Source organism: Drosophila sechellia, chromosome 2R (assembly GCF_004382195.2).
Source record: "Drosophila sechellia strain sech25 chromosome 2R, ASM438219v1, whole genome shotgun sequence".
Lineage (NCBI taxonomy): Eukaryota > Metazoa > Arthropoda > Insecta > Diptera > Drosophilidae > Drosophila > Drosophila sechellia.
In genome coordinates, this window is record NC_045950.1 from 18,970,390 (window position 1) to 18,996,968 (window position 26,579).

The 26,579-nt window shown below is 44.5% G+C and overlaps 3 protein-coding genes across 3 annotated transcripts; all 3 read right to left on the minus strand.

Moving 5' to 3' along the window:
- Positions 1–17,313: 17,313 nt before the first annotated feature.
- Positions 17,314–19,066, minus strand: LOC6615632 (transmembrane protease serine 9). The gene has a single exon (XM_032716409.1). It carries the CDS (start codon positions 19,037–19,039, stop codon positions 17,432–17,434), a length of 1,608 nt encoding a protein of 535 aa, XP_032572300.1. The 5' UTR covers positions 19,040–19,066; the 3' UTR covers positions 17,314–17,431.
- A 71-nt stretch (positions 19,067–19,137) lies between these two features.
- On the minus strand, positions 19,138–20,105 carry LOC6615633 (trypsin alpha). The gene has a single exon (XM_002039971.2). The coding sequence runs from the start codon at positions 20,099–20,101 to the stop codon at positions 19,295–19,297; it is 807 nt and encodes a 268-aa protein (XP_002040007.1). The 5' UTR covers positions 20,102–20,105; the 3' UTR covers positions 19,138–19,294.
- An 88-nt stretch (positions 20,106–20,193) lies between these two features.
- On the minus strand, positions 20,194–21,128 carry LOC6615634 (trypsin delta). The gene has a single exon (XM_002039972.2). It carries the CDS (start codon positions 21,111–21,113, stop codon positions 20,316–20,318), a length of 798 nt encoding a protein of 265 aa, XP_002040008.2. The 5' UTR covers positions 21,114–21,128; the 3' UTR covers positions 20,194–20,315.
- Between the last annotated feature and the right edge of the window lie 5,451 nt (positions 21,129–26,579).

Here is a 26,579-nt window from a genome sequence, read left to right on the forward strand (position 1 = left end):
TGCCAGCTCTATTCCACGGAGTCCCATACCTGAGGTGCGGCTTTATCTGCTAGAGCTTCTACCGGGGATTTATGTTGTGAAAAGTGAAACATAAGCACGCTGGATTGCAGCGACTTTGGCAAGTCAGACGCACGAAATGAAAAACATACATATCGTATATGTATGTGGCATATAGAGCGACACGTGCCACATCATGAGGCAGTGGCATAAGCATTGGCCCAGCCCTATTCCCCACGAATCCCCATCCTCATCCCCACCGCGCGACTCCCCATGTGGATGTGTGGCTGAAATGAGTTCAGCGAGAAATGTTTATATCCGTTGCAATTGCCGGCTGGGAGCTCGCATTCTCGGATCATAAATCGCTAAAAACTCGACTGATGCTGCCTGCAAATATTGCGGAAAACTGCGCGGAAGAGCCAAAGCTAGCTGGAAAAGCAGGCGGGAAATCGACAATAAGCACAGGAAATAAGGCAGCATGAGCAGAACGGTGAAATATATCAAATATAAGCCATATTGGTAGTTCGGGAGCCGTGTATCTGTATCTACGTGTTCCAAACTGATCGTAGATACCACACATGAATAAGATATTTCAAAGATAACTAAGAGTTTCTTTCTAATATAGGTACATACCTAGGCACTTACTCAATTCTAAGAAGGAAATGAAGTCACTTCCTCATGGAAATAATATTGAGCTATATTATAAAGCAAAACGGAGTTAGTCATAAATCAGGTATAAGCCAAACCCATGTCAGAACTCTACTTTGATCGTTGATCCAAAGCCAAGTCCTGTTGGCCATCAAATGAATTCCATTCCCGCCACTTGTCTCTAACTAAGCGTTAATATTTCGTTTTTTTATCCCTTCCGTTCCAGAAAAATGTAAAAACTGTTCTAACTGACTTCAAAATTAGTTTTTGCCCTGCTGCACAACAACAAATAAGCCGCGAAGAGAAAAGATAGATGAAAATTAGGGAAAATCGGCGGAGGGGGAAAACTACTGCTGGGCAGCACCATTTGAAAAAGGTAACAGCGCAAATACTGCACACTCAACTGAACAACAAATAGCCGAGCATAGCTTAGCAAACAAATAAACAACTAAATAAACATTTAAACTTTTTCTCCATTTGCGAAAAGTGGAAAACTGGAAAACCGGGGGCAGATAAACGCAACTGTGTGGAAAAGCGTGTGCTCCGTGCGGTGGAAACTTTCGCTTGTTCTGCGAGCGAGAATCAAATGCACATAATTATAAACTTGAGGTGTGAGATTTAGCCCTTTCTATATACCTTCCTCCCCCCTCACTCCCTCATTGCCAACGAATTAAGTTATTTCTGGACTGCCCCCTGCGGTTCCTTTGGGTTCCCATTCGGATTTAATTGGAATTGTTGAATTGTTGCATTGTTGCTGCAGCTTGCCAATTAAAGTGGCAAACTGCTTTTTGATTTTGTTTCCATATATGTATAACCAATTATCTACTGATTAGTTTTCGTTGGCAAAAGTTATGCATTTTAGTTTTTCTTTTAAGTTGTGTAAAGCATTTCATTGACTGAATAGGAATAGTTCTTATTATTCCTTTTTCCCGACCTGCCCTTTAAACTACCTTTTGAACTTCTGAAAATTTCTTAACTTAACACCATATCGCAGTCACGCATCTAACACCTTTAATATCAATTACTCATTTATGAGCAGCGTTTTCATTTGTACGCTGGCAGCGATAAAAGTTACCACTTGCCCCCGAAACCTCGATTTTAGCCCCCATTTGGTGGGGGGATTGCTGGATGGTACTGATGCTGGTACTGCCGGTGAAATCCTTAGCCCATTTTCGTTAATTTTGGCCAGCACATTTTTTAATTTCACAGCATTTTCGGGGGCTGCCCGCTCCCTCCCGCCCCTGCCCCGCTATCTTCCTTCCTTCCTTGAAGTTGGTTGGCTTTCCCTAGATCCCGCGCTCCCTCCTCCCCCTTCCTGGGCCATTACCGATTGGGTGCTGGACAACTCTAAACACGGCAATGGTCCAGGGGCCGTGGAAATGGAAGTGGAAGTGGAGGAGGAGCAGGAGGAGATCGGGCAGTTGGAGCCGGAGTCGTGGCAACAAGAAATGCGGTTACAGTGTCCAAAGGCCGTCCTGGAATGCCATAAATTACGTTGTCGGCAGAGCGGCAAGGCACGGGGGGCGTGGCAGTCTGGGACCCATTTCGGATCCTTCTGGGTGCAGTGCAACGTGCATCAGGAATGGCGGAATGGGGAGGAACGGAGCCGAGGATACGGATGGAGGGGTGCAGACTGCGTTACGTTTTTGGCTCTAAATTAAATTTTTGCCAACGCCGAAAGAAGCTGCAAATTTTTGTGCTGCGCACTGCACTGATGCGGCATCGGAAGCGGAGAGCCATTAGTCCTGCGGAGTCCTGGGTCCTTCTGCTTCCTCATTCCCGGATTTGCTCTGTGGCCACCGGCTCATTATATGCCTGTGTGTGTGCGTGTGGTGTGTGTGTGTGCAATTAGCAGTGCTTGTTAGCGGTGAAATGGCAAATGGCCAAGAGCCAAACTGATATGAGCCATCATAAAAATCATTGAAATTCACTTAACGCCCGTCCATCGTGGCTGCTTGTACATTCTTGAACGGATCTTTGGCAATCGAGAGAGCAAGCTTAAGTTAATTCAAGTTCTATAATCCTTTAAATTACTAAATTACTTTTTATTGTAAAATCCGTTTCTGAAAGCCCTTTTCTTTCTTATTGGAGCCACAAAAACAGTAACGAGGAGGTGGAGGCTCGGGAACAGGCTGACACGACCATCAACTGTTTGGACATGACAAGTTGGTGTGATATTTGCGACAACCTGTAGTCCTCCTTTGTCTGAAACTGACATCCTCCCCCCCTCCCCTCGCCTCTTTGGTGTCCTGACAAAAAGCCGCACGTTATCCCTGCTAAGTGCAAAAGTGGATTGCAGTCGGGATGCGCTCCTGCAGGCAGGATCCTGCTGAAAAAATCGCACAGCTTATAGAGAATGAAAAGGACTGTCGATGTACCCAGTAAAAAATCATGTGCAAGAGTTTACCCAAAAGGATTGAAAAAAAAAAATATATGTTTTTTAAAATCTCAAATGTTATTTGTAACCTTAATTAAAACATTAAAGTGTGTAAGTTAAAGTGGCTAAAGAGGAGGGGTATATCGCAGAGACACCTCATGCTGTCCCATTATCCAGACACTTGCAAATGAACTTTGGCCCGGCCAGAACGGTGGCAGACCTGTTCCATTGTTGGATGTTCTGTGGGCAGGGTGCATGCCACGGTGGCCAACATTATTAAATAGTTGAGCAGCAACAAACAAGTCTCGCCTGACACGGCCATAAAAATGCCGAGGAAAGGCATACAAAAAGGACGGAAAGTAACTGGCAAAGTGCAGCTTAGACCGCGATGAAGATGAAGGACTTGACGGGCTGAGTTATGATAGCCATAATGCTGGCCCCAAGGCGAGAGTGTCAGCACAGGCAAAAGGTTTGTACACTCTGTCCACTCGCCCCGTTTGTTTTATTCCCAGTGTGCTCAGGTGGATCTGCATATCCTGGAGACCTTTGACCCGTGCCTAATTAGGCCAATTCCGTAATGATTCACTCTGGGCGAAGTCAGACCAAGCAGGCTGTTCGTAACTAGGCAACGCAGTATGCATTACAATCCCCTTTCAAGCGGAAGAATCTTGGAACACAATGAAATTGAATTTAGACTAAGGTACCCGTCACGTACTCTCTCCTGGATATGGTCGCCAAAAACTTTCTTTTTTCACAAATTATTTTCCTTTTTTTCGTTTTTGAAGAAAACTTTGCTCGGCTGCCGAGAAAGTTTACTGCATAATAAAGAATGGAATAAAAGGAGGGAAAACATAAGTAGAAGCAGCAGAACAAACAGCACAAACCCCAAACAAAACACAAAGCTAGCAAAATGATGGCCCCAACTTCAAATCAAAATTCTGTGTATGATACATGGCGGGGCTGGGGGGCATCCTGAAAACTTTAAGGCATCTTTTCGGCATCTAATTGGCTGCAATCGGAAAGTCATTGCGTATGCGTAATGTGCGACAAATCAAGCATACGCCGTGCAAGCCAAGCGAACGTAGCCATTGATTTCGTAGCTCGCTAAGGACTGGTTTTCAAATAGGCTTACAATGGCGGGGGATAGAACAAACAGCATGAAGCCGCGGCTTCCTTTGAATTTGAGCAATTTCTGGTAAGGGAAAATGAGAAAAACTCCAGCCAAATATGAGAATTACATATATTTTTCACTTATTTCGGCAGTGGCATTGAATTTTCATGTTCGCACATATTTATCATTCATCTGCACGGGCATTTGCATGTATTACTCATAAAACAAACGATACTCCCATTTTTTCTCGACCCCTTCCGCCCCCCAAATGAATGAGTTTTAATTTAAGCATAATTGCTTTCCGCGGCTTTTTGTGTGCTCGCTTGTCTCTGATGCCGTTGACTTCATGGGTGCGGTACGTGGACCAGCTTCCATAAATATGGGGCATGGAAAAAATTCCGCAATTGTTGTTGAAAACATTTTTTGCGTTTCGCGCAAAGTAAACAAATTCCGGTAGCAATAATAAATACATTCAAGAATTTAAGGGCGCCCGCTATCCTTTTCATCGATAGAAAGGATACTATCGATAATGCGGAATTGTTTAACGAACTAACATCCTTGACAATACTTTTGGAACGACCCTCGCTGCATTGTGCATGATTAACAACTGCTTGCGGCTGCACTCACTTGAGTGGCGGCATGGAAATCGATATGGAGCATAATTATCAGAGAACGGGTGAAACTCAAGTCGCATGCAGGAATCGCCGGCTTTAACTTGGCAAATTTGGCAAATTGAAATAAATCCAGGTTCTGGGCAGAAGTCAAGCCAAAGGAGTAGAACTGGAACCAGGCGAAAGACATTTGTCAGGGAGACACCGCAGACAGCGCAATTCCCAGTGAACTCGATGGTCTTAGCCGGGTGTGAAACTGGAACTGAAACCGAGGGCTTGGCCATAACCGAAACAATCATCATTTGGACACTTTTAATACTTTGCCAGCTATGCTCGCCATGGGGCCGTGGGGCCAGGCAGGAAGGGATCCCGGCTCCCGAGAGCTGTAACTTCAGTTCTGGCCAGCTCCTCTGTCACAGCTTAATTTCGAGCTGTTGTTGGCCAACTTTGCAGCTGCTGAAAATATCTCGCGGGATTGAAATTTATGCTCTCAAGAAGTTTTCAAATAAAAAAGGCAAACTCAAGCCCCAATTCGCTTTCGAACCGAAGCGAGCTCAACAGCGCGTGCTGATTAGTTTTTGTGGCTGATATGTGTCGCTTTGGCTTATACATGATAACAAGTTGCTTCAGCGTGGGCCAAATGTTTTGGCCGCTTTCGAAGCCATGCAGTAACAGTTGGAGCCGCATTACAAATGGCAAGTGCACAAATCGTGGCTTTATCACTTTGGTATTAATGTAAACATATGGATATTATTTGCAAATAATGTTTTATCATAATCGCTGAACACTGACCTCATAAATAAATCGTCAAAAAGAAGATTGACCTTTTACAATGTAATGAATTAATTTTCAATTTAATCAAGCTTATTAGTATTATCTATACTCACATTTTACAAATATTAATGATTTATATGAAACAAAAACATGTTATTGACCTGTAAATATGTCTGTGATGCTGCTTAATTATCTTAATTGTGATTATCGGTTTTAAAGCCGACCAATAATTTTGGTAGTCTGACACTCTAGCCACTTCGTGTTGGATTCAAGTGGTTTTCCCTAGCAACATGTTGCTGGCAGGCGGCCAACGTGCAACAGCTGCAACAAACATGCAACCGCAATTTGTAAATGTTGTGACAGTTAATTTTGACAAATTTGTTTGAAGTTTATCACTTATTGATGACATCGGCGATAACAACGACAACTATTTATGGGTTGCCAATCGAATTTTGGGGTTGCATAACTAATTATGAGGTTGCTGGCCAAATTAGTTTTTGACCCGGCTCCCCCTGTTAATTGTAAATGGCCAAAATGGCCACAAAAATTTCATTTTTATTTCAAACCCATCGGTTGTGTGTGCTGTTAATGCAGCTGCAGCTGCGTTTGGTTTTGGCTAACTCGACGCTCCATTTGAGGTTTTATTTGCTGCCAAAGTTACCATAAAGCCTGATTTTATTGGGCTCTCGCATGTGTTTGTTTCGGGTTTTTCCAGCCAGATTAAAAACTTTTCCCATTACGGAAAAATTAACAACTTTCTGCTGTAGCCACTGCCATTTGCCCGTTTTGTTTGCTGCAGGCCACTTCTTGACCGTTGCGATAGAGAAATGCAGAAATTGTTGCACACGCCGTAGTTGCAGCCACTAAATTTTCTAAAATACACCAGTTTCCCATGGACGGCTAGCAGCCCTTGGCTTCATTGACTCGGGGGCAGGGCACGGTTCGGGGGGCGTGGCAGCTGCAAACGTTCGGCTCCATTTAGCCAGCATGTATGCTTGATGGCCAATGCCTTTAAGGTGGTCACTTAAAGGCCAATGAATTTGTGAGACGGATAAGACTTAATGCTCTTGTGAATGCGGAACAATCAGGTAAAAAGCTTGCAGTTTAGATACAGTATAATAGATATTTACATGTAAGAAAACTCGGAAATTAGGAGCCATAGATATTGCTTCTTTGGATGACCTCTTGTCAGACTGAATACTTTCCACGTAATTGGGCAACCAAAACTCATAAATGACACTACTAGTTAGTTGCAGTCTATTTAAAATAGTATATATTGATCAATATAGTTAATAACAAACGCTATTGTTGGGATAATTATCCGGTCATTTAAGGTTGTAGAAGCTCACAAGCCAAATACTAATTGCTCGCCATCGAGGTGTGCAATTTTGTGTTGCATACGCACAGGCGTCAGTCAATTTCACTTATGGCATGCGAGCTTCACCCATCGCCCATGCCCATCCATCCATTCAACACCATCCCCCCCGCCCCCTTTGGACCATCGAATGTGCACTCTAAGCCAAATGCCGAAGTGGTAAACAATGTGCAAATGCCTTTGCTGCCTGGCCTGTGAGTAAAATTAAAACAATAAACGGTTCGAGTGGGTTTCGGGGTGGCGAATGCAAGGCAATCTCCGTCTGGGCCGTAAAAGTTTTTGAATACCTCAATTGTTACCGCAACAATGGGCGGAGATTCCCCCCTTTCCCCCTTTTGTGTTCCGTTTTTGGAAGGTTGATGAGAGTGAGTGAGGGATGGTTGTGGGAGGGGGCAGGTGGCAGGTGAAGAGGGTGGTGGCAGCTTGGTGGCTGGTCAACTAACATTTTACCTTTTAGGCAGCTCTCATGCATGAAATTGAAAGAGTAGCAATTGATTGAAAATTTGCCGTGAACCAGGTTTTGCAGAATATGCAGACCAAATAAGGATAATGGCTGTAGCACGAAAATTGCGGTTCACTTGATATTTTTGACGTAATTTGAATTTTTTGCAGAAAACAAAAAAACACAACGAATTTGAAACGAGAAAAATGGAAATTTCAGTGGGGGGGGGGGGGGTCGACATGGAAAGCATCCAGGATAAATTGATAACGCAGCAATATTACGCATATGCCACGGATATTTAGTATCTGCGGGAGGCGACGGGGGCGTGGCCGCTAAGCAGAGACGGATAGAGGAAATAAGCAGTGCAGAGGTTCCATCCCACTCGGAGTCAACTAATCCGGCTGGCAAACATTACGGAAATGTGGCAAAGAGCACAGCGCATTTTGGCGCATTTCACTTTTCAGGATTATTTAGAATTTATGCATAAACAAGCAAAAGGACGTTACCCAAAGTCATTTGTTTAAGTCAGCCATGTGAGTGGAAAAGTGGAAAGTGCTGGGTAGCGAGCGGGAAAAGCCGGGCCATTTATAGCCATCTCGTCTGCTGTCTCCCGGCTGTCAGGCAGCCTTTGTTCTGCCTTCATTTTTATTGCCACTAGCGAAACAATTTCACATTCGCCACTTACCCGGCGGAGAGTCAACTTGCAAATTGCCGAAACGCCCAGCGAGGCTGCTACCCCTTTCTCCACTCTCTTTTTCAAATTGGGCAAAAGGCCTACAAAATGTTGCACGTCCTCGTGCATAAAAGAACAGACATCTTGAGGCAATCCAAAGCCAGGAGTGCAACGAAAGTCCGACTTGGCTGACACTTGGCTCCGTCCTGGATGTCCTTGCTGTCGTTGCCGGAACTGGTCATTAGCATTCGGATTGGTGGCCCTTGCCATCTCACCTGCTCCTCCTAAGTGGCCGGCAAAAGGTCAAAGTCAGAGTCACGTGGCCATGTTTATTAAATAATTTATCGGACCGCTTTCACCTGGATTTGTGTGACAAAATAAAGAGAGATTTGTTGCCTTCGTAGGGTGAAAGTTATCTTACGAAACTTAAAGTTTAACTTTGTGTTTGTCACATGAAATAACAAAGAGGCATGTTTTTAAAAATCCATCATAGACCTCTGCAATCTATTTCACATCCCCATGTTTCTATTGCCTTTAAAGGGCTTTTCGAGCACACTTGCGTATAAATCTTCTCATGCTATTGGTCTGGTTGTGGTGGTTTGGTAGTACCTCGATAGACCCCCCTCAATTTGAAGACTCATTTTCATCTGGGGATGAGCCTGCCACGCCCCCCGAAAAGCTGCACTAATTGAGAGATTCGGAAAGTTGGCTGCGAGAGGGGCTCGGATGGTATCAGACATCAGGTTGGTTGGCCGTTGTCATACATGGCGTATACGTCATATGGCAATTTTGTGCGACGACCGAAACTATGAGTGCAATTGAAGTTACTTCTCGAGGATTGCAGCACTTGAATTGTCCTTTGGATGTTGACAAACCAGCACGCAGTCCCTTGGCCAGAGCCAGAGGGGGGTGGGATGGGGAAGGGCGGCAGTTGTCCTGGTGGGAGCGAGACTGGGAGAGCTCTCTGTGTCAGAAAGTTGCTGCAATTTTCGACTTGACTTGGCGGCGAGTCGGGGAGTTAGGGCGTCATGGAGTCAGGCAGGCAGACAGTCAGGCAGTCATTCAAGGAGTCGAAGAGTCGAGGCTCTCAAGACTTGCCGAGTCCGCTCGCCGACAAGTTATTTTATTGATAAACTTTTTGCCGACTGCAAAAGGGGGCGTAAGTCAGGGTGGGTGGAATCTCTGATTCGCCGGTTCGTTCGCCGACTCTTTTGACATTTTCTGCTTTCTGCTGCTGTCTTCACATTGTTTGGCTTAAATGGCATTAAATCCTTTTAATGCTGGGCTGCCAGAGGGGCCCGGAAGCGGGCACTTTGGGGAAATCAATTGTGCTGATTGTCCTGCAATTGAGCTGCCACCCCATCCCGCATTGTTTTTTCTCCTTTTTTTTGACCGATTTCTCTCGACTTTTCTTCGCCTGAGTGTTTATTTTTTTGCGCCCGACACTTGGGCACATTATCCGTTCGGGCCAGCTGAACAGCTGAACAGCTGAAAAGCTGAAGGCAAATTGAAAGATTTCTATGGCAAAACTGTTGCACGAACACAGAGTGTGCTACGGTATGCCTGAACATCTTCATTGCCATTTGATGGCCTGCGACTCGCAGGCTTCAGCATCCAGGAACCAGAATCGAGAATCCTTGAAGCCAACCCAAGGCACCTGCAATGTGTGCGCGTGTCGGAGTTTCGAAATTCCCGGGCCCGTCTTTATTGCCACTTTCGAGTTGCATGAAATTAAACCCGTTTTACGAGCAGGAATGCAGGCGTTCTCGCTCTGCAATCTTGAATCTTTAAGCGGTGGCGAGGTCGTGGATTTGCCTGCTTTTAATTATGGAAATGTGCGGCTGAGCCGAAAGAGCATCGAGTGTTATTAATTACAAACAAAGCGAGAGCCTTGTCAAGGACTCGGCGCTAAGCCAAACCACTCAGCCGCACAGTTGCCCATTAGGCACCGCACTTTTCTGTGTGCGAAAAGGCTAAAAGGCGACTGCAACAAAAGGCCGCAGCCGAAATGCTGCAAATCTTAGTGAAAATGGTGAAAAATCTGGAAAAGCGTGCGGTCACGTGGTGGCCTCCCATTGCCTTTGCCACTCCCCCTGGCCGATAAGAAAACGCTTAGAAAAGCGTGACCACAGCAGCAGGCTCCATCTGAATAGCCGCCACCTGCTCCACGGTCCGTCGTCCAACGTCCATGGTCCAATTCAGGTGGATGCAGTACAACCACGGCCGCAAGATAAACTCCACAAAAGACTGGCGCCGGAGGAAAGCCAAACGGAAAAGCCAAGGAAAACGCAACTTTAGCGAATTTTGCGCTCTCTGCTAAGTTTTTAGTTAGTACTTCTTTTTTAAGATTTTTTTTTATCCTTGCTCCTTTAACCGCTTCGCGTTGAATAAATCATCCTATTTTTTTTCGGCATGTCAGTCTTTTCCCTTTTATCCGACTTTGTTTTCCCGACTTTCTTGCTGCCGCTGGTAGTCATAAAACAATTGACGTTAAATGTAGCTAAATGAAAACTCTGTCAGGAGCTGCAGCTCGGAGAAGACTTTTGTCCATAAGCGATTTTCCAGCCGATTTGAAAAGATTCTCAAACAGACTGCCAGTTGATTCTGAGTAGATTACGCTGGGATCCGAAGGCAAGTGCAAGAGAAGTGGGTTATTTACTCCTCTGTGGGGCAGGTGGTCTGCCTGCAGCTGAGTGTCTCTTCATTCAAAATAAATAAACCGCTTTGCTGTGGCACAAAATAGAAGCTCAATTGGTGCAATCAATTCCAGCCATCAATAGTAATAAATTGATACTTCCTCTTCTTTTTAATCCATCAGAAAGCGGACTTTAAATGTTATTTACCTAGAGAACGTAAGTTCTTATTATTTTGTTTACTTTTAATTATTATTTTAAAACACTCCTTCCGTTACCGAAATATGAATCCCATTCAACGGTCTTTAGCGTATTTGCTCCTTTAGTTCTTCAGGAACTTTCTTTGAACTGCTCCATTTAAAGTAGTTCCTTGATTTCTGCTGATGCATTTAGCATTGACGTCTGTTTGCTTAGAGAGAATATTCTAGGACTAATTAAGTTCTTGGCTGGAAGGGTTTTGCAGACATTCAGTCTCAGTTAGAGACGCCATTCACATTTAAGCCAGAACACTCGACCCTCTTAGCTTAGCCTCAAAAGTGTTGCCCTCCTTTGGGCCCACATTGCACATTAGTGCTCTGCCTTGAACTTACTCATACTTATGCCGCTGCCAAGAGTCCTTCTAGTCACTGCTCGTTTTGATTTATGCCAAAAAAATAGCTTGGAGTTCAGCTGCACCCACTCTCACACACATCCAGACACATCTTCAACCTTTTAATTGGCTTTAATTTCCAACGCCCAAGCAGATCCTGCAGCCGGCGAGCACGTCGTCCTTCAATGGCTTCTCCTGGCCATTGTTTTGCCGCTTAAGGCCTTTTTGGGGAGCGAAGCTGTCAGGCGGGAGAGCGCTAAAATAAACATACGGTTGCCAAGTTAAACACAGTCACACATTACCAGGTGCACGCAGAGAAAATGGTACTGAATGCACACTTTAGAAATCAGTGCGAAGTTCTTCAAAAATATTTTATAGAAGGATATATTCATATATGAATATGAGTCGCTTTATATGAATTGGAAGCGTTTTAAAATGCAATGCGACTAAAGTGTTTGAGTGCAAAGTATTTTTCTCTGTGCACATACTAAGCTGAGGTGCACGGATGTAGATGTGCTGTGGCACTCACACGCAGACACTTAAGTTGCCAACAAGTCAGCGGTGAAGGCTTCGCCCCTTGGTTCCGCCCACCGCCTTCACTCTTTTCCGCAGGACGAGCCGTTAAGGCTACGGCTGCTGTGTGTCGCTGCTCAAATATTTACATTCCATTTAGGCGCCGGCCTGTCTGGGATGTCCTTCTGGACCGTCTCCTGTTGACTAAAGCACTTCATCTTCATTTCACAGTTATTTTCAAATTCATTTGCGCGGCAAATAGGTGAACAAATACGCTCACTCAGCCGCTCCAGCCACCAGGACCTGCTCCGGCTCCGCCTCCCATCCATGCCCCACATCCCCACAGATCCTGGCATCCTGTTATCCCAGTTTGGCGGGCAGCACGCCGCCTTGGCATTAATATGTGCCGTCGTAACTGTGTCACGGTGTCGTTTAACTTATTAGCCTCCTTGGCTTCTTGGCTTGTTGGCTTGTTGGCTCCATGGCAGCCCCAGCCGCAAGTTGGCCAGATCCTGTGGCCTATTTGCATTAGCTAAAGCATTTTTACCTTTTACCTTAAATTGGGGATTATTAGCTGTGGGGCGGCCAGACGGCTTAAGCTTAAGTTTATAATTTGTTTAAAAATTAAAATATTGATTTTGAAATCGTAGTAGTAGAAGTTACTAAAGGAAATATTTAAGCTGCACACAGTAAGCTTATAAATTAAATATGAACATGAAATGTTTCTTTGTTAAGTGGCAACTAAACCACTTGATTAAGTTGCTAAGCTTTCTAGCTTTTCTTTATTAGCTAACCTAGTGTATACACTTGTTCGGTGGGCCAATTACATTCGAGCAAGTTTTCCAATCCAGGTTTTTTCTATTTGCTGATGGGGTTGACAAGTCGGGCGCAAAAAATGTCGGTTAGCCGAACCGAGAAAATTTCGCCAAGTGGCAGACGAGACGGCGGACGCGGTGGGGTGGGGCGTTCAGGAAAGGGGGCGTGTCAGGGGCGCAGATTAAATAATTCATTAAGGAAACTCGACTGTCGTCGGCTTCTTCGTCCTCGAGATGTTTTGATAAGCAAGGGGTAATTAAGCCCAGAGCAGCTAGCTGAGCTGAGTGTTGGCCGTAAAATTTGTTGGCGGAAAGTTTGTTCGCGCATAGATGACATGAATTTAAATAGGAATTAAATTAAAATGAGTCGCCGGCAGCGCAGCGGCCGCAACAATCACGGCTTAAATTGTGCAGCAAATTCGCTGATAAGGGGGCATGACGACGGGGTCAGTGGGAAATATATTTAATAGCTGTGCGAAATTGGCGCAGCTTGTAAACACACACAGGGCCAGAAAGCCAAGGCAACTGCGACTGTAACTGCAATTAAAAGCCAGCCAGATAGTGCACGGGTGTGCGTGAGTATCTGTGTGAGAGTGCATTTATGCTGTGCTCACAGCTGCATGTGCAAATGTACCGAGAGAAAATGCGAGCAACTAGTTCGAGTAATATTTGGATAAAGAACGTTACTGCTGAATCTTCTTATATTCTTATTTTATGAGTAAAATATTAAGTTGCGTTCATTTTTGAAAATTTATAACTAAATTGAAGCTGGTAGAGAGTTGTGCATTTTTTATTGCATTAATAATTACTTGTTTTTAGTGTATGTGTACGTGCACTTCATATGCATGACAATGTCATGGCAACTTGTAAGGCAACACCACTTATCCTGCCCCGCCCCCTTTCTTCCCTTGCAGATTTATTGCAGCCGGAAAAGGACCTCCTTTCACGCATCCCGCTTCGGTGTGTTTGCCATTGGGCTTTTTCAGTTTTTTCCAATATATTTCGGAGATGGCCCATTGTTGGCCTTTTCACCACAATCCGCCATTCGATGGCGGCCCAACCGCTGAAAGTAACTAAGTTGCCGATGCAGTTGCCTTCTCTGCAGGAGTTGCATTGTTTAACTGTATTTACACTAAGAATTTATAATGTATTATTGTTTGTAGCATTTGTTTCAACACAACTGCTGTGCAAATAGGGAGACAATATTGTTTGAATACTGAATTTGTATGATAATGCAATTATAAATTTGTTAAATCTGCTTATGGAAATAATTTAATTTAAAGTGGTGATTATTGGCCACTTTGTTGCATTATTTCTATAAAATCTCCAACCACCGCGATTACATGTGCCACAGCATAGCAGGTGGCCTCGTCAAAGTCAAAGGTAAAACAATAGCCGAATGCAGCGCAGAAAAAGGCAGCTAGTTACGGGCCAACGGAGCTCAACCGCATTGCCATGGCTTCCGATTGACATGGTTTTGTCATTAGTGCGGCGGAGTCCGCAGAGTGCATTAAATTCCGCAAAAATCCAGAGACTTTAAGGACCGCCCCGTACCGATGCGAACCAACCCGAACAGCATGCATTGATTTATTGCCATTCTGAGCCGCCGCTACCAGGTCCAACTCCCTTTTGGCCAAGGACCTCGCTCATCTGCTGGGGCGCCGGTTTGCTCGCCGGTGCATGAATGTCACTGCCGAGCCAAATGGACAAGACAAGCGGCGTGGCAGGCGGACGGCCAGAGCCAGCGAAAGGGTTAAATGGTACTGAACATTGTCCAAAAGCGGACCGGCAACAAATAACAAACCGGAAGATGGAGAGCCGCAAAAAGCGTACCAAAGAAATCAGCTCACGTTAGCAATTAATAATGGGGGAGTCGGGGCCCCAAAGTTTCCACATTCCCTGGCTTTCCCTGCCGGATCGTCCTGCGTATGGGGACCTAAAAAATATGCCACCAAGAGGAGGAACGAAGCAGGAAGTAGTGGAACCGAAGCAACCAAAATAAACTAAAGGAAGATTCCAAAGCCAGCAATCAGTGTAAGAATCGAGAAAGCCAATAAATATTCAAAGGTCAAAAGAACTGAAGTAAGAAAGTACGAGAAAACAAATATATATATATATTTGCTGGCTGCTGACAGTTGGATAATGCAAAAAATTAAGTGCCACGTCCGTCCCGCCATGCCCACTCCAACACCCGCCCCCTCACAAACACACACACACACACGCACACCCAGTAGCCAGCGCACATGGTTGTCATATGTAATTATTAATTTCTAAAAAGCCATTCAGAAATAGTATAATTTGAAAATGCGCGCGACGACGTGCCCGCCGCCAAATGTGTCTGATTGTCCGGGGATCCGGAGTCGCCGGGGGATTTGGGGTCGAGGGGATCCGGAGTCGGGTGGAACCGGAGCGGAAAGCGGGTGGAGCACGGGCACGGGCAATGGCCAGCGGGCGACTGCTCAGTTACAAATGTTGTTAGGATGCATTAATTTATGTGTGTGCCCCCTCCGGCAGGACGAATCAATATTCCCGCGGCGAAAGGACATATGCCGAATGGCCAGAAAGGCAACGCGCTGCATGTGTTTTGATTTAAAAGCTCACGCACACACGAAACTAATCCTAATTTAAATGTTTTCGCCCCGTTTTTGGCTTTCGAATAAAGGGGGGAATTTAATTGTTCCGACGATAGTGCAAAAAAAAACGAGGGAATGAAAGGAGCACCGCTTTTGCATAACAAATTCAATTAAATAGGCAAGTGCATGAATTAAAAACATATTATGCTTAATTGGAAAATGAAAATTCGGTTAAAATAATATATGAATGAGGTAAAAAATGGGCGCAACAAAAAGCGCTTAAATATTTAATCGCCTGCGTGCGGTTGCCAACGAACAAAAAGAGCCCATTATTTCGGAATAAAAATCACAATTTAAACACTTTCATTATGTGCACTAATTTAGGCATTCAATCTATATATACTCAGCCAGCTAATTAAACTTTGTTCTTAAACACTTCGTTCGACTTGCGAGCATCCAGCTCTGGGCCATAAATTGTTGCAATGTTGGCCATAATAATTCTACTTTCCGCCACAAATCTCCGCAATTCCCAAAATAGTTTTCAAAGCGCGTCAACAAATTTATTTGTGCGCTGCAAAGTAAAAAGGCCAACAAAACTATTTTGTGCAAACAAGTTAAATCAAATATATTGCTTCGATTTGCCGCCCTGCTCTTTTTGCCCTAATGGCTTTTGTTTCGTTTCGTTGCCGGCCAATTGCCAAACACCAAGTTCAACAGCAATTAAAATGGCTTTCAGAAAGGGAAAATCAAATAATAAAGGCGAATGCGAAGGATGCACCCGACAGAATGAAAGAAATAAATGCATCTGACCAGCGGCAAGCGGCAAGAGCAACATTTCGGCTGCTTATCTTCTAGTTGCTGCTAGTTAACAAACAACCCGAAATCGCCAACAACTAACAAATACGGAAAGTCGCCGCGCGAGGTACTCCACCATTCCAGGAAAAGTTTGCTTTGGCCAAAACGGAGCATTTCGCTCGTCCAAGAAGCCATAAAAATGTTGCTCACTCGGCGGGGTGATGCTGAATGGGTGGACCGGAGAGTGAGGTACAGTGAAAGCAACGCAGGGTGAACAAAATTCTATGGCGAGAAAAATAATAAAGGTAAGATATTACTTACTAGTTCTGAAAATTAATACTCAGTTCTTTGATTTCTCAATTACAAAAAGGTTCAGTTATCGAGTTACTACTGTCTTTGCATAACTTAAGCGTTACAAAATCATTTGAAACATATTGCTTTCCTTAGTTCCCATAAATAAGTTAGTTCTCATTATTGAGTTATCACTGTCTTTCGGCGTTGGTTTGTGCACGTAAATCGTTGTAATAGAAACATTGCATTTTATTGCAGTTGTCTCCGTTCTCCTGAATGTCCTTGCGTTCGCTTCTCCCCCTTCGAATCCCTTTTTTTTGTCTTTGGGCCAATAACATTCTGATAAATGGTCAGAACGGCTTTCGTGTCGATGTCCTTGAGGCAGGAGCATCAGCACTGCCATCTGGAGCAGCTGCCCACTCCTGCAGATATTTGTCTAAGCAGAGTGAACTTTTCAATTTGCACTAAAAGTATTTTCCTTTCCTTCCGAGTTCCAAGCCAATCTGGCCCAAGTAAGCCCCATGTCCCCAGATCTTGATTTTGCCAGCCCGAACGTGGCGAACTAAACCTGAACGCGGTTGCACTTGCCACAAATGGATGCAGCCAGCTGCCAGGCGGCTTTATAAATGGTGTCAGCCTGAGGGGACTCTTCATCACGAGCTGCCACCGCAGGAAGTCTGCAACTTTTTCTCCCTCGATTTGTCGCTGGCTTTTTGCTGGCCGACCTAAAAATAACCTTTAATTAACTTAAGTAATTCTATCAAGCTCATTTGGCTCTAATCCTATTCTAAGCAACTCAAGGTGGAGCGATTAACCGGCGGTTATCTGATTTGCTTCTATATTTCTTGACCATCTGCAACTGCCATGTCATTAGTGGAAAATATCATCCTAATTTTTTGTTAAAGGGTATTTCGGTTTTTTTTCATACCGCGCTTTGGTGCTTCCATTCTGCTTCTGTTTGAATTGACCAGCATGAATAATGCAAATGTCCAGGGGCTCTTTTAGGTGACATTTCCATAGACACTGCCTTAGACACTCGGAGTGCAGTCCAAGGATTGTGGTTTCGGTGACAGAAAGAACGGAAAACACACGAGGGTAAAACGAGCTAAGCTCGACATGAAAGCTGATGTCACAGTTTCTTTTATTAAGGAGTGTTAATTAGTTAGCTTAAAGTTAAACATTTACAGGCGGGACACTATTCTATGCCTTCTTTATTATCCCTCGAGATCAGGGCTTTCAGTGGATATTGGTTCAGTTTCCGTCATAATCGTAGTTGTTATGCTAGGCGAAGGACTCGACGTAGTAACGGGAGTACTAGGTATTGTACTGGCTAAAGTACTAGGTCCAGCACTAGGTATGGTACTGGGTTCAGTACTCGCTATAGTACTCGTCATAGTACTGGGTACAGTAGTAGGTACTGTATTGGGCTCAGTACTCGCTATAGTGCTTGTCACAGTACTGGGTACAGCAGAAGGTATGGTAGTCGGTTCAGTACTAGGTACAGAACTCGGTTCAGTACTAGGTACAGAACTCGGTTCAGTACTAGGTACAGAACTCGGTTCAGTACTAGGTACAGAACTCGGTTCAGTACTAGGTACAGAACTCGGTTCAGTACTAGGTACAGAACTCGGTTCAGTACTAGGTACAGAACTCGGTTCAGTACTAGGTACAGAACTCGGTTCGGTACTAGGTACAGAACTCGGTTCAAAACTTGGTACAGAACTCGGTTCAGTACTAGGTACAGAACTCGGTTCAGTACTTTGCAAAGCAATTGGTACAGTACTAGGTGCAGTACTAGGTATAGTAGTAGGCACAGTGCTAGGCACCGTACTGACTAAAGTACTCGGTACAGTAATTTTTTCAGTACTAGATACTGTACTAGGCAAGGTACTAGATATGGTACTGGATACGGTACTGGTTGAAGGTTCAGTACTAGGTACTGTCACAGATAATGTGCTATGTTCAGTACTAGGTACAGTAGCAGGTGTAGTGCTAGAAACAGTGGTACTAATAGCACTAGAAGTACTTGTCGAATCGGTTGTATCCTCGCCTTTGGTGTTCTCGGCTATCCAACCTGTGAACCAAGGTACATTGGCGAAGACATCTGGTTTGGTGGTGCAGCCGCCTTCGGATAGAATGCCCACTAGTTGTCCATCTTTCACCAAGGGAGCTCCAGTGTCGTAGGAGCATCCTCCGGCGCCGTACTGAGTGCAGAGGGTGAGGTACGAGATGCCATTGTCCCAGAGGTCGAACCAAACACCCCGATCCGCGGCGCACTGCTCCCGATTGTAGACGCTGACCCATGCCATCTGCAGATGGTCTGGCAGACTGCCGAAGCACCTGTCCCACCAGCTGCCCCACCAACTGGTGGATCCCCAGCCGGAAACAGTGCACCAGGAACCATCGTCCGGCTCATCCTCTGCTATGCTGATGGGCTGGATAGCATCGGAGGTCTTGAGCGGATCGCACAACTTCAACAGTGCCAGGTTGTTATCGAAGCGCCAGCAATTGTACTGCGGGTGATCAATTATTTCACAGACGTCGAGCAGGAATCCAGTTCCATCATAATCGCGGGAGCTGGTGCCCACGCGTACTTCAATTGAACTGTAGGACTGGACACACGAAGCTGCCGTGAGTATGGTGTCTGATGTGATGATGGCCCCACTGCATATAGCAGTGCCATCTATTATCACTTCCGCCTGGTACGGGGCATCTTCAATGTCCGCATCATATCCTCCAATGATGCGGCTTTGGGCATCCAGATCTCCACGAAGCGGCCGTAAGAGAGCCGCCAACAGAAATGGGAACACACTCCAAGTCATTATAAACAACTGAGTTTTGGAGCTGCATGTGCGACTCTTTTTATAGGAAGAGTTAAGTTGTCTTCAAGGCTAGAACTCCTTATCTGCAAAGTCATACCTCAAATTGAATGATGGCTTTACTTCACTTCGAAGCTCTATCAAAACAGGAAGTATTGCGTATTACTTGCACTAATCTTCACATAGTCATAGCTCGAAGGCAAATTATTTTTTAACAATTAATTGGGAACACGCAGTTTATCGTACATTTGTTTAAGTTTACTTGGTGTGATTATTCAGCCAGTCCTTGTACCTGATAAGATTGATGTAGACTTCTGGATACTCGGAACAGCCGCCTTTCGTTATAATGCCGAGCAGTTTGCCTTTGTGGACCACAGGTGATCCCATCGCTAAGGAGCAGGCCTCCTTAGAGAACTTCTCGGTGCAGAACAGGTCCTCTGTGAAGTTCTTTTTGGACCAATTGTTTTGCGCCCACAGATCTGTGCACTGCCTGGGGCCAAATAGCTTGACCTCGGCCTTCTGCAGCTTGTAGGCTTCATCATCCAGACACTTCTTCCAATACATTGCCCACCACCTGAAGGAGGCCCAGCCGTTGGCCGTGACCTTGGCCCCATTAGCCGGAAGCTGGTTGGCCAACTGGATTGCCTGGATCTTTTTGGAGGCCTCTAGCGGTTCGCACAACTTCAATATGGCCAGATTGTGAAGTACTGTCTGGCCGGTGAACTTTTCGTGAACTGTTATGTTGCAGACTTCAACTTCGATGACTCCATCGCTGCGCGTAGTGCTACCCACTCGTACCCGGATCGCCTTGTTCAGGAATCCATCCACGCATTTCCCGGCTGTCACAATGTGACTCAGTTTGTATATCGCTCCGTCGCACTTGGCCTTTTGCTTGATCGAAATGGAAGCAATCCATGGCGCTGTGCTTATGTCCACCGGATGGCCACCAAGAGTCGTCCTGTTGCAGTCTTCGCTGTCGTCCTCCTCTGAATCTTCACCTGCATCAGTGTCGCTTTTGGAAAGGACAAAGAGTGCAAGGAGAAGTGGTAGAGCTCGCAGAAGCATGATGCCAAATAAATGTGGATATAGCAGGCTGTTTAAATTTTATAGTATTGAGACAAAGCCTAGCAAATTAATTTGTTTTACTTTACGGTGTGTTAAAATTTTTCTCACTTTTAGCCAATGTTCTTTATTCTGTGCCTTACAAATTCAACTTAAGTAAATATATACAGAAGGCAAGGTAATATTATCATTAAACTCAACTATTCACAGCAAGACATTAATCCTTCGTATTCGAGTCCAGCCAGTTCGTGTGCCGCAGGATATTTGCGTATACATCGGGCTTAATGGAGCAGCCCGCTCTGGAGAGGATGCCCACGAGCTTGTTGTCGATGACCAGCGGGGCCCCCCTGTCTGAGGAGCAGGCTCCCTTGCCCGGCGACTTGGTGCAGATGGTCAGGTCTGAGATTCCCTTGAGTAAGTAAAACGGTAAGACTTTCCAGTCGGCGGCGCACTGCTTTTGGCTAAGGATCCGCACTTGAGTGCCGTACAAGTGGACAGGCAGCTGGAAGCACTTCTCTTCTATCCCGCTGATAGTCCTCTTGTCTATGATAAGGTCAAGGAAATTGCCCGATCTGCCGCCGCAACCAGTCACATTGGCTCGGGAATTATCTTCTGGTGCTTTGTTGGCCCTCTCAATTGGTTTTATTTCATCGGTGGTTTTGAGTAGCTCGCAGGTTTTCAATAGAGCCAGGTTATTGTCGAAGCGCCAGCTGGAGTACTGGCTATGAACTTTGACCTCGCAGATTCCGACATTCGATCCACCAGTGCCGCAACTGCTGGTTCCCAACCTGACTTGTATGCTCCTGGCACTGTAGCCATCCACACACTTGGCGGCAGTCAGGATGTAGTTCTTCGAGATAATGGCGCCACCGCACTTCAGCTTCGAATCGACTATGATGGAGGCATGCCACGGGGCATCCTTAATGTTGACAGTGTTTCCGTTTATGATCCGCTGATCTCCGAGAGCCAACCAAGGCAGAGCCGCAATCTGCAGGAAGATTAGTGGGGCTAACATTCTCTTCAACTGACTTTCGTGGAGGGCGTGCTCCTCTTTTTATGGGATTCGTTGTTAATTAAACTAAATAGCTTTGGAATACTCTTCTTATCAACTGTTCGAAGAATCTATTTTGTAATATAAGAAGAATATGCATTACATTGTATTACAATCCATATTGGCATTCGAAACATTTTGAATGATAAATACGCCCTGCCCAATCTATTGAATATAAAACCGAACTATTATACGTTCAATTGCCATAGGTAATCCACATATATGCCCAAATTATAAAGTATAATTTAAGCAGCCGAATCGATTCTTTTCGCTTAGAGCGGCTTTGCACCCGTCCTCCGATTTGAGACAAAACTCACCAGCCATTACACTAAGCCGCTTAAATATTTGAATAATTCCCGCGGAGTAAAAAAAAGTGGGTGACTGAAATATAGCTGGACATTTCCATCAAGCGATATTTGCATGTATTTATGCAATTTTACATGAATGCAGATTTAAATCTGGGCAATGTTTAGCAAAATGTCGAAATAAATAAACATTTTGACGATTCGCCATGTCAAGTGGGTCGGTTTCGCAGCCAGGCAAACGGATTAAAATGGATTACAACTGAATTATTTGATAATGTCCCAGCAGATGCAACACATCGCATTGCTTTCGCCCCGAATCGCATTTAATTTTTATCAATGTGAAAATCATTTTTGGTTGCTGGGTTTTTTATTACCATTTTATTGGCTTTTTTTCGGAGGGCTGAATCGTGTTTTCAATTTGCCCCTGGATCTACGTTTTTTTTTTGGTAAAAAACCATTTGCCAGGCTCTTTTTGTAGTCAAATATTGTTTGGGTGTGCTTTTTTTTAAGCTCTATTTAATTGATTTTATTTACGCAAAATCAGGAAAGCTTGTTCGCTTTATATGAGGCTTTAATTATTTTAGTTAGTTGGATATATTCACGATCTCTTGTAAAACTGTTATGTTCGAAAAAAAGAATTAAGAATTTCCAACAGATTTGCTAAGCAAGGCCAATTTTCAAATGACCTCAATTGGTTTTTTTTGCTGGCCTAATGAATATTTCAGTTTTGGCAACATCGCTAACGCCATAGACGTCCATCGATGGCCATTTCCAGCTCGATCCAGCTGCTCCTCCATCTCAATCAGCCTTTGGCTCATACATAACCCAGTAAATCCTTTTCCAGCTCGATGGCATCGTTGCCAATTTTCACACCAGCGACAATTACTCAAACCGTTGGCAACAACAAGAACATGGGTCACCACTGTCCTCGTCCTCGCTTCCTTCTCTCTGACCCGCTTTTCCCGGACTTTTCCCGGACTTTTCCCGCCCCCGCAGTCACAGCTCGCCACTCGGAATCGAGGGAGACGGCAAAACAATCGTTGACAAAAATATTTGCATGCACTCTGGGTGCACTTGTCCGAATCGCCGTGCTGGGGATGCAGCTGCTCCTCCGCGCTGCTGTGCCGCGTGTGTTGCCATCGGCGGCGGCGCATTAAATATGCAACACCTATGACAGCAAGCCGCTTGACATTTAGATCCGAGGGCACGGTACTGGAGACTCATTCCAGTTTTAAGCTGGAGCGAATGCCCGCACTAAAGTTTTCGCAGCAATTTGCAGCTAAATTTGTCAAAAAACCAGAAACTTGGCCGGCTGAGAAATTATGACTTCCGCAATTGTTGGTGGAACAAAGGGAATCCAACGCAGTGCCAAAGTGTGACCGACCCGAAACAGTTCAAAAGGCAACTGTTGCTCTTGAACCTTTGCAAAATCCACCGCTTCAAATGCCACCCCCCACACGGCAAAGTTTTCAAATAGAAAATGTTTAATTTCCCCAAAGACAAGGTCGATGCTGCTGCTGCTTTCCCGAAAACGCAGCGTTTTCCCACCCAGGCCAAGGAAACTTTCTTACATATTTTACAATAGATCTTCGTGTGTGTGAGTGAGGGTGTGTGTGGGTGGGTGCAACAGTGCAGCCGAAAAAGTTTCTCCTTTCCCGGGCGGAAAGTTAGCTAAGACAAACGCCCCGAAAACACCCACATCGCTCAGTTGGCAGCGCCCATCGCTGAGCTTCCGGGTCGAACTTGTTAGTTTGCCATATAGCGTCGAAAATTATATTATTTTAAACTTTTCAAATGTCACCAGAGAGTCAGAAATTTCACCGAAAGTCGGTGACAAACTCCTGTTGTTGCGCCTCTCCTTCATTGTGTTCGTTAATTAAACATGTTGTCCCCACGAAGCGCACAACAAATTGAACTCAGCGGGCGAAAAAAGAGGAAAATTGAAAATTAACTGCATTATCTGATCGAACGGGGTAATTAAATGTGGCAATCATTTCAGGTCAATCAAACGCCTACTAATGGCATCAATGGCATTACAAGTTCCAAAAAACAGGCAGTTATGCATTTTATAAATGTTAACTCGCTATAAATGTCAGCCATGTCCGCTACCCAAAGCCATTTGATTTAATAAATATCTTTAAAAGTCTATTGTCAGCCAAAAATTCATTTTTGCCATTGTTCAATTTGAATACGATTTTTGTCATGAATATACATGCGACACTACAGCGCTATTGTTAACTGGCAACTTTATTTTATTTCATATAGTTTTGTGGAGTATTAGTTTTGTCCTGCTTTCTTCTGGGGTTCCACATTTTCTGGTTCTTTTGAAGTCGTTATCAATTTGTGTACTGCACCAGTCATACTTGCAATCTCGGAATCAATTCAGAGTTGTTCTTATTCTCATTTCTCCCATGGAGCCCATTACAATCTAAAACTGTCGCAAAATGTTACAATGCGATCAAAGCAAAACTTCAGCAGTGCTGGCAAACATAGAAAAAAGGGAACGAAAAGCTCCACAATGGAAGCTGCCTCGCAGTTATGGTGCACAATCAAAGTGGCAACATCGTCGGCGGCAACTGCAACACAAATTGCTCGGCGGCAGGGCCTTTTCTGTTTGCAGAGTTCGGTTGACACCCCGCCACTTGCCACGCGACAACTAGCTGGAAGGCAGCCAGCCATCAGCCATCAGGCAACGAGCCATCCAGCCATCTAGCCATCCAGGCGGCCAACAAGTGTTTAGCGTTTTGTTTTCAGTGCAATTAAAAAGCGCCTACACGCCTGACACGCCCCTCAAGTGTTGGCAGTCGCTGCTGTTGACAAACAAACAGCAAAAGGCCACAAAAGACACAAAGGGGGCTGCGTTCCAACACTTGAGTTCTGTTTTTTAGCAGTCGGCCACAGCCGCGTCTCTTTTGCTCGCCAGAGGCGCCTGGGGATATGCACCACAAATGGCTGGCGTCGAGCACTGCGTATACGTGATATGTGGCAGAGGGGCGTATACGTAATGCGAGGGGAGAGCCGCTGAAAGGCTGGGAGGCTGCTGAACCTAGACGGCCTAGGTCTGAATTAGCATAATATGCCATAATGGCAGTTTTTTAACAATTCGCCATAAGTGTTGTTGGGTTTCTAAGCCAAAAGGACTGCCTTTGTGGCTGCGCAGTGCAATGGATGGATGGTTTGATCTTAAAATAATTTAATAACTTTTTGGCCAGACAGAATGGGTCTGTTCAAGGCAGGCGGGCCGAAGAAGGGATTGACAAGGCGGAAAACATTTTGCCTGGCAAGGCCTAAAACACGCTTGAATTATTCAAAGCATGTAACTGATGAAGCAGAAACGAGACGAGAACCAAAAACTAGAACTCCAATTTCAATGTTTGAGTATTTTTGAGTGCTACGTGTTATAGATATGTGTTATGTGTATGCTGGCAGACTGGCAGCGTTTGCCACAAGTGCGTTCGGTACACTGAGAGAAAAATTAAGTTAAACATTGAACTGTAATTGTAATCTTAAACAAAGGTATTAAGGACAAGCAGGACAAACAAAGCATTAAAAAGCAAAGCGTTTTATTGAAATACCAACTATCCACTCTGTTTCTCCGAATGCATTTGTGTGTGCGTGCGAGTGCATTGCCTATTATGCTACCAAATGAAAGTGGTAATAAATTGGACAAGATGTTGCCATAAACCACACCACGACAAGCCACAGCAGGCCTTTGCTAGACAGGCCCATCGACCATCGACCGTAGACCATTGGATATGGCCTTATGGCCAGGAATTGCAAATGCAACGCATGCTGCAGTGGCGAGTTGCAACTTGCAGCAACCAACATGATTATCATGTACGAAATGCATTCGAAACCGGAGCCAGCTGGCCAACAGCTGACGTAGCTGGCTAAAACCGGCCTCGTTCTCCACCTCCATCTCCATTCCACTTCACTCCACTCCACCTGCAGCATCTCTTCGGAAACCACCTATCAACCACAAGCGCATTTATGGCCATCAGGATGGGGTGTTCAGGCCGGCAAGGATTGGCCATGGGTGTTCTGGGGGCAAGTTGCCCATTTAATCTCTCCAAGTGACTTGCAATTGAAATAGAAACGAAAATAACTCAAAGTGAATACGATGTGGGAGCAGCAAAACATAAATGCTTCCAAATGCATCGAACACTCAAAGAGGGGTTCGGATTCTCAGTTCGGCCACTTGAGCTCGTCCTCAGTTATTAAATATTAGTATTTGGCCAGAACAGTGGTAGCGGACTAAGCTGAAGGTTCAACAGTTAATACGCACTGGAGTTTAATCCCACTCCTGTTAATAATTTCATATGCCAGAATTATTGTGATTTCAGTTTAGGTCAATGGGACGTTATAATCAGGCAGTAAGCGTATGTTTTTTGATTTTTGATTCAGTTTAATCAAACAGATTTCATTAATTGTGCTGCTGAGCTTCTGGATAATGGCTTTGCGACGCATTAATTTGTTTTAATTAACAGAAAAAAAAGGTCTTTATGCGATTTAAATAGAGTTTGTATTATATATTATATATTGTTTGTTTTTACTTTTTACTTTTGGCTGTTTCATTGAATAATCGACAAAAACACAATCTCAGCTTTTAGGAGTGCTCATTTTTCATAAATTGTTGGTTATATATTGTTTGTTTTTACTTTTTACTTTTGGCTGTTTCATTGAATAATCGACAAAAACACAATCTCAGCTTTTAGGAGTGCTCATTTTTCATAAATTGTTGGTTTTTTTAAAGGGTATATTTTAGGTTTTTAGTTAATGCGCTGATATTCTAAATGCTGTACTTCATAGTAAGTAAAAACATACTATTTTTAAACCGGAGCTAAGCACAAATTGTTGTAAAACTGCGGCTTTTTGTTAGTAATTGGATATTGCATTGTCTTTTTGCTATAAAATTATCTCAGCGCTTTGTGATTATTTTCCGCATTGATGTGTTTCAAACTGAAAATTTAATACGCATACGCAGCGTTGTCCCAAGCAAAGCTTCGCTAATTCGCTGTGTTGCCTCTGGTGTTGCTGTTGTTTAATATTTGTGTTGGCCGACAATCTCAGCAGGCAAAACAATCAAGCTTGGACAAAGTTGTTGAAAACTTTTCACTCGCACCCA

Coding starts and splice junctions, on each gene's coding strand:
- LOC6615632 (XM_032716409.1), bottom strand. CDS start 19,039: ATGACTTGGAGTGTGTTCCCATTTCTGTTGGCGGCTCTCTTACGGCCG.
- LOC6615633 (XM_002039971.2), bottom strand. CDS start 20,101: ATGCTTCTGCGAGCTCTACCACTTCTCCTTGCACTCTTTGTCCTTTCC.
- LOC6615634 (XM_002039972.2), bottom strand. CDS start 21,113: ATGTTAGCCCCACTAATCTTCCTGCAGATTGCGGCTCTGCCTTGGTTG.